The sequence below is a fragment of the Strix aluco genome, chromosome 4 (assembly GCF_031877795.1).
Source record: "Strix aluco isolate bStrAlu1 chromosome 4, bStrAlu1.hap1, whole genome shotgun sequence".
NCBI classification, from domain to species: Eukaryota; Metazoa; Chordata; class Aves; order Strigiformes; family Strigidae; genus Strix; species Strix aluco.
Genome location: NC_133934.1, coordinates 105,886,552 through 105,894,248, shown reverse-complemented (window position 1 = coordinate 105,894,248; position 7,697 = coordinate 105,886,552). Strand labels below are relative to the sequence as shown.

Below are 7,697 nucleotides of genomic sequence, written 5' to 3'. Positions count from 1 at the left end.
GCATTCTTGAGTGAGAGATTTCTAAACCCTAGGATAGCCCCATGTTCTCAGGGTACAGAAACATATCCCCACAGAAATAGCTAGAGCCCACTGCATTTTTTATAATAGGTGAACTTTTTTTACATGTTCCAGTTCTATTTTGTGTCTCAGTCTAAGGTAGAGGAGTAGAGTTTATTTCAGAACAATAAAAGATGGTGTCATCTTAAACTTAAAACCACAGCAGAGAGATATTGAGATCTGCTGAATCAAAAGCAAAACAAGGAGCAGAAACTACTTTCATTGATGCCTTAACTGTGGTGTAGTGTATTGCCATATATTGATAAAAGGAACCAAGGAAAAGTGATCAGACTGACCTGCAAGAGCCTGAGATTTCTAAGATGTTCCATGCTGCCCCTCACAAAAATCAAGAACTTTCCAAATGAGACAAGACGTCTACCCAGGAAGAATAGTCACAGTCACTTAGCACAGGAAAGACCCTCAGACTACAATAAGCAAAGCAAGAGCTTGAGCTCTGCCTTCTGACAGAGAGGGGGACAAGCTAGCTGATGGGACTTCTGAAGGTCTGCCTTTCATCAAGAATGGAATTTCCATTCTAGCACTGTACAAAAAGCTAGTTTGCATTTCAGCAACTCACCAAAAATTGTGAGAAAATTCTACCAAAAAAATTCATTGAAGATAATTGCCAATGGATTCCTATCACATTCATATGTGAAAGCATCCCTTAAAGCCTGCTACTTCATCATAGGTGCAGGCAACTCACTACATTGGTGAAACTCCTGCTAGTTAAAGAAACAAAATAACTGTATGTGGAAAACATGCTTAATGGTGAAATCACAGTAAACAGCCTTTATTGCAGCATACATGGAAGTAACAGCTTAGCTGCCCCAGACAGTTACATGTATGCATTGCTGTTTCAGAATCAAAGTGGGTGTTCTGCTGATTGAGGGTGTCAGTTAAACTCAGACACCAGAGTGAAAAGAGCAGGCTTATTTTACTGTTAATAATTAAAGGATATAACTAAGTAATACAGAAAATAAGCAATAAGAAAAATACAGAATGGCACACTTAATTATTACTACGTACAGTTAGTTATAGAAAATAAGAACAAGCAAAGTAATGCACCTAACCATTACGACACGATGGGGAGAATAGTGATTAAGAAAGACACCTCACCACTTGCATACGTTACCAACATCCAGACCCGCAGGCGCTGGGCAGCCCCGGTTGCAGCGAGGATTTGGAGAGCCTGTCCCGGCAAGGGGGAAGTCCTACGCGATGCGTCCACCCGTAGGTGAGGCTTCCAAAGTCGCGGCAAGAGGGTCCAGCCTTATATACCAAAAATCAGCACGTCAGAATGACTTGCACCTTTCTTTGAGCAGAAACATCTGGCTTCATCCTCCTGTTGGATTCCACCCAAAGCCTGGCCAGGGCTCGGGGGGGAGAACCAAGGGAGTTTCTAACAAGGCCAAACACTTGGGTTCTCAGCCTTGAACAAGGCTAAACAAGGGAAGCTGGGTACACATTCTCACATTTCATTCTCGCTACTGATTACATTTTGCCTAAGACACACCTTTCACTAGTGAAAATGATCAGATATTAATTAATAAATGCTAATGGTAATACAGATTTTACTAGTTAGCAGATACTAATAATGGATAATGTTTGGTTGTGAGGTTCATCTAGAGGTCAACTTTGTTTCAGGGCCTATTATTCAGGCCCTAGCACTACACTGGCTTAGCAGCTCCATGTGGCTTCCAGCACAGCACAGGGATGAGAAGCTGTAAAAGAGCTCTGCCTTCTCCTGCTTTTGGGTAGGATGGATATTGCTGAGCAAATCCCCCACCGATTCCCCACAGCAACCCATCTTTGCAACACACACTTTAATTAGCTGTTGTATCTTTCTAAAGAGAAAGATAGGAAAAGTCCGGAGAGTGACATGCTTCACGGCATTAGAGTTCATAGTCGTCTGGGTGGTAGAGCTCACTCATGAGGCGGTAGATGTAGGAAGGCGCGTTACCCCCAATGTTAGAAATGAAGAGAGTAATGAGCTCTGGAGGGACGTAGTCAAACACTGGGCAGTGAACGTTGATCTTTGCCAGGATCTCCCCTGTAAAGTGAATAGCAGCAGTATTAGACAAAGCAACTCAAAGTACATTTAGTCTTCTGCACATCTTCCCAAGCCCCTGAAGAAACTGGCTATGCACATGCCACCCTGAAGTCAGTACTGGAACATCCTGAATACTTTCCAACTTCCTCGCTGATGTCATTGAATTACAGGTATACAGCAATCTTGGATGAATGGCAGCACTCTCTTGGTAGTTTTTACTGAAAAAAGCCCCATCTACCCCCAATACAGATTTACTGATTGCCAGAAAACCTGCCAGCATGTAATCAGAATACAAGAATCCTGGAGCTGCCAAAGTTATTATTTAAAGAAAAGCTCAGAAGGCCAAAACCAAAAACCTGTGCCAAACCTGGTATCTTCATTTCAAAAGTCTTTGTCACAGAGAAATGAGGCTTTCAAAAGAGACTTTGCTATCTGAAAGTGGGCTTGGGACCTGATGCCTTTCTAAAGATGGTGCTTGTGTGGGAAGCCCATTGCAGAGATACTGGGTTTCAACAAGCAGATCACATAACACAGTTTCAAGAAGTTAACATGAGTTGTAGGAAGGAAAGGAAGCTGCCCTCGCTGTCGGGCATCTGCTCTGTCCCACAGGAAACTGCCACCTGCCTGGCACCATTATCATAATCCTACAATAAAACACTGACTATTTCAGAGCAGAAGCAAAAGTGCAAAGATAGTGTTCAAAGGAAATCCTTTTTCTGTACATTCTATAATATAAGGTTACATATAAAATAGGATGTTTCCCAGCACTTCTTTCTGTTTAAGAAAACAGCATAGTATTTTCTGTCTTGGTTACAGAACAGTCTTGTGTTCAAATTTTGTGAGCTTTTAAAAAAAAAAATAATTATAGCCTGAATGAGCTTGACCAGCCTGTGTAAAGAACCAGTACCTTCTGTGAATGGCAGCACTTCCTGTGGTGACACAAACTTGTGGAATGAATCTTCCTCGTTGGGGAACTGAATGAGAAAGAGTACAGGAGGGTCAGGAAAAAAGAGACTGCCTCGTTATCCTGGTGAAAACAGATCCTGGGTGCTGTAAGGAACTAAAGCACAGGAAGACGACTTGCCACATGACACTACATTTGTTTAATAGTGCTTGTGCCTAGAACCTCTGCAACATCTACAGGTGAAAGGTTTTCTTCTCAGAGCTTTTAGAGCCACCTATGTCCTGACTGTCCTTTTGCAAAGCCTAGAGAACTGGAGCAAAGAAGTGACTTCCTCAGTCTCCAACTACATTTGACAATACTGAAAAAGTACTGAGTGTAAGAAACAGTTTAGAGTATCTCCATCTACCTCCTCTGTCAGTACACAGGGTCTTACAACACTAAAGATATATATTGAAATCTGCTGCGGCTGAAGAAAAATCAGTATGGTGATGTCAGTCTCTAATAGGCAATGGTCTACATCCTTACACCCAGTGCACTGCTTACTCAGAGCATGTGGCAGAGGAGGGTGCTTCAAGGAGACCCGAGGCATGCCACATCGGGGTGAGGACCTCCTATCTGAAGTAACGGCGCTAGATGGGGGAGATGGCTCATTTACCAACCTCACCCTGGGACAGGGCTGCTCTCCAGCCCAAGCTTCCACAAGCATAAAGTCACCCCCCATCTGTATGTAGGGCAGGTGCAGTCCTGAAGCGCTGCTGTACTTACCTGCGGTGAAAGCTTGAACATGGGGGCACAGACGATGAGCGGGGTGGAGTGGTGTTTAGCTGCCAGCGCCAGAGTGTGAGTCCCACTCACAGCAATCAGGGCACCATTGGCCAGGATTGTCTTGGTACCGATGATGACCTTAAAAGACAAATCAGCATTGGATGGCATCTTCCACGGCAAACTGGGGAAGGAACGCTTCCTGGCTCGGACCCTGCCGGATGAGCTGGAGGAGGAGTTTGTCAGAACAAGGCTGGAGTTACAGGGCAGCTGGATGCCTGATCTGTTTCATCTGGCACTGGCTCTGCACTGAGATGTTCCTCTCTAACAAGAGCATGACTCCAGCATGGCGAGGCCAGCACTGAGAACTTCAGAGGACAAATGTATATTCTGCTGCAGGGAACACCGAGCAGAAACTGGGCTGTGTTCCCTGTTGTTCTATGAGCCTGCAAAGTAAGCTTTGTACAAGTAACTAGACTGCTGGCTGCAACAATTCCCTTGCTGTAAAAGGGAATAATGTAAAGCAGCTTAAAATATATAGGTAAGAAGTGGTGTGGCTGGATTTTATTTAGTTTGGGGTGCCAAATCTTCATCTCTACAAAAGTACATAACAGGTCTGTTTGAAAAGACACACCTTGACAATTCCCTTCACCACCCATCTTGTGTTCCACACAAGGGTTGTTTCTCCCCTTTGGAAATGCTGGGGTTTTTTCCATCTTCTTTAAAAATCATGAAGTTAATCAGATGAGGCTTTGCTGTCTTGGTTTCTTGTAACTGTTCTGCCTGTTAGCCACTAAGGCAGGAAAAACCTATCACCATGCAGTTAGTCACTGTACTGCAGAACCCTGGGGTTCCACACTGCATCTCCACCCTAGCTGTAAATATGGACTATTACAATTTTGAATCTTCAGTGAAGAAACGCATCCATCACTGCCCAGACCTGCAGCTGGTTTGGGAGGCCTAAGCTCCAAACCTGCCATGAACTCCCTCCCTCCAGCAGAGCCCTCCTTACCTTGTTGACTCGAGACATGACAGCAAAAATAGCTGCATCACTCATGACAGTAGTTTCAATGTTCTCTTTAGACAGTCGGACAGCCATTTCATGACCCTAAAAAGAGGAAGAATCCAATTGGTCCCCTGGGACACACATCCTACAATGCATCTGTAGAGATATTGGCACTCAATTCTTGTCTGAACCACAAAAATACCAAGTGATGGAGCACAAATACAGCCCTCTGACTGAAAGATGTGGGGTAGGATAACGAGCTGTCTTCAGTCTCTGCACTGCAGAGGAATTTCCGTAATGTTCAGCTTGCCTCCAGAGACAAGGGTTCAGTAAGAACGCGCGGGACGGCGCGGCGCCTGGAGAAGGCAACCAGCCCGGGCCTCACCTGGCAGAACGGCGCGCACTCCGCCACGATGACCTGGAACTTCCGCTTGCGGGCAGCTTCCTTCAGGAAGGCCTCAACGGTGCGCGAGTAGCCAATGGTCATGATCACCTCATTGGAGTGGATGTGCTCCAGCGCCTGCATGGCAATGTTATCAGTGGTGCCCTCTGTAACAGAAGGAAGCCGTGGGTGGAAAAGCTGCCAGGAAAAGCAACACTGGTGCTGCTACGGCTGTCCTCCAACAAGATCGTTTTTTTACTAAAGCAATTCTATGAGCACTGGTAAGGCAGGAGCAGCTTTTCTCCCCATTCTTTTTACCAGTGGAGAGGGACCAAGAAACTGGCCCTTGAATGCCCTGTGCTCCCCAGCTACTCATAGACATAGCTGTATTGAAAACTCCATCATGAGAGGAGCAGATTGTGTCAGCACTACTCCAGATGACCACCATGCCCACACAACAACTAGTGACAGAAATTCAATGGTTTTACAGCTCAGTAGCACTAGAACCACGTGGAAAGAAGAGGCAGGGCAACCTGGGCCTCAGAAGAAGAGTCAGGTGCCTGATCTGTCACAAGACTGCAGAAAAAGGAACATGTATCACAGCACTTTGTGACAAGAGGCAGGTTATACGTGCATAGGGATTAAGTCCAACTGTGGCACATTTTTGATACTGTTCTTCAGAGGACTCAGCTCAAGACTTTCCAGAAGACTAAGATAGCCCCCCCATACTGTTCCCTCCATGATGTTCCACACAGCTGCCTGTAAGCCAAAGAGGACTTAAACTAAGTCCTGGGAGCAGCAGGACTTCAGTTCCTTAGTTCCTTCAGATTAAGCCTCCCAGATCCCTGCTGTTTTCTTTCCACCTAAGAGGAGAGGGAAGCATCAGTCCCATCCCATAAGCAGCTCCACTCATGGGGCAGTTCAGACCCATCCATACCTAGCTCTATTAGCAGCTCGTTAATAGCTTCAATAACGTTTGCTCTGAGGGGAGGATAAGGGGTGCTGAAATCCTCACTCAGTCCTCCAGAAGTCAGGAGTTTGTGCAGGGATTCTTGCTGGTCGCTCTCCTCACTGCGCCCATGAAGCCTGCGGAGAGAAGCAGCCCTTCAGCCTCAGGAGAGTGCAGGGGCACAGCCAGGCTGAGTACCATCCCCACAGCACAGCACACCTGGATGTGAACAGTGATCAGAGAGGAAGGAAAACCACACGCAGGAGGCACGCCACGCCAAAGAGCTTCCCTAGCTCTCTCTGTCAGAAAGACACCCGAAGCTCTGCCAGGAAGCGCCTTCCTAAGTTGTGTGCAAACGCTGCAGCCCACAGATGAGGGGCAGGCTCAAGGCTACTGCTCCAGTAGAATGGACCCTCCTGGGAACACAAGGAGAGAACAGCCTGAGGTCAGGGCACAGACTGTTTTCACGTACCCACAACACATACACCAAGTGGAGTTTCGCTAGAGGAAGTGTCATCAGCTATCTGAAAACAACAGGTTTCCTTTGATGTTATACTTGCTGAATCCCTCTACAGGAGACGTGAAAAGGGGGTGATGGAAACTAAAGGGGTCTCAGAGAGGCAGCAGAACACACTGTGTGGGAGGGCTGTTCAGGGCTCTTAGGAGGGGTCTAGGCAGCAAGAGAGGGGCACTTCACCTGCCATACTCTTCCCGAATGACCTTCAGCACTCGCCGCACCATGTTGCCCACAGTTGTCTCAGACGGCTGGGCTGCCGTCATCCTCTGGCCCTCTGTCCGGATCAGGTCCATGAGCTCCCCTGAAAGAGAAGAGGGCCTTGGTTATTGCTGCCCAGAGCAAACCCATGTGAGCGTCAAACCAATGCGCTCACTCCACAGCAGCCCGACAGTCAGAGCCTGGCTCTGGCACTAGTAATGCAACACCGAGGAAAAGTACAGAGATGCGAGCAGAAAGCCACTCGCAGAGCACCTAAGTCCACTGCGGTTTCTATAGTATGAATCACTTGGTCACAACACGGACTCAAAACTTACAGAAGACCGTAAGCAGTGAGTTTAGTGAAAGAGGAAACCACCTGCTGCCGGAATGGTCAGCGCCGGGCCTGACACCGCTGACGCGGGGGAGACTCGGGTCACTCCTCACGAAGTGACACTGATAAGCCCAGCAGGCTGCGAAGGGCTGCGGTGCGGCAGGAACCCAGGCCCGCCGGCAGCTGCTAGCGAGGCTCCCAGCTCCCCCGAGGGCCTCCAGGCGCCCCCACCGCTGCCCTCCCACAGCTCCCCCGCCGCCTCACGGGGCCCTGCCCGCCGCCGCCCGGCCCTCACCGGCCCGGCTCCATCGCCCGTGCGCGATGATCTTTCGCAGCAGCGACAGCGTTTGCCGCGCCGTGTCCTCGGAGCGCGGCCGCTCCCCGCCGCCCCGCAGCCTCGCCACGAAGGCCTCGATCTGCTCCGACAGCTCCGAGCCGCGGTCGGCTGCACCCGGCATGGCGGCAGCACTCCGCTCCGGCTGGGCCCGCAGCCGCGCACGCCGCTTCCGCCACCCCGCTGCCCCATTGGCAGAGACTGCCA

At 48.5% G+C, this 7,697-nt stretch overlaps 1 protein-coding gene across 1 annotated transcript; it reads right to left on the bottom strand.

Annotated features, from left to right (window-relative positions):
- Positions 1-819: 819 nt before the first annotated feature.
- Positions 820-7,697, bottom strand: EIF2B2 (eukaryotic translation initiation factor 2B subunit beta). The gene is made up of 8 exons (XM_074824753.1): positions 7,452-7,697; positions 6,808-6,928; positions 6,099-6,247; positions 5,165-5,328; positions 4,786-4,881; positions 3,777-3,914; positions 3,015-3,081; positions 820-2,107 (listed from the first exon to the last, which is right to left on the bottom strand). The coding sequence occupies exons 1-8, from the start codon at positions 7,612-7,614 to the stop codon at positions 1,950-1,952; spliced, it is 1,056 nt and encodes a 351-aa protein (XP_074680854.1). The 5' UTR covers positions 7,615-7,697; the 3' UTR covers positions 820-1,949.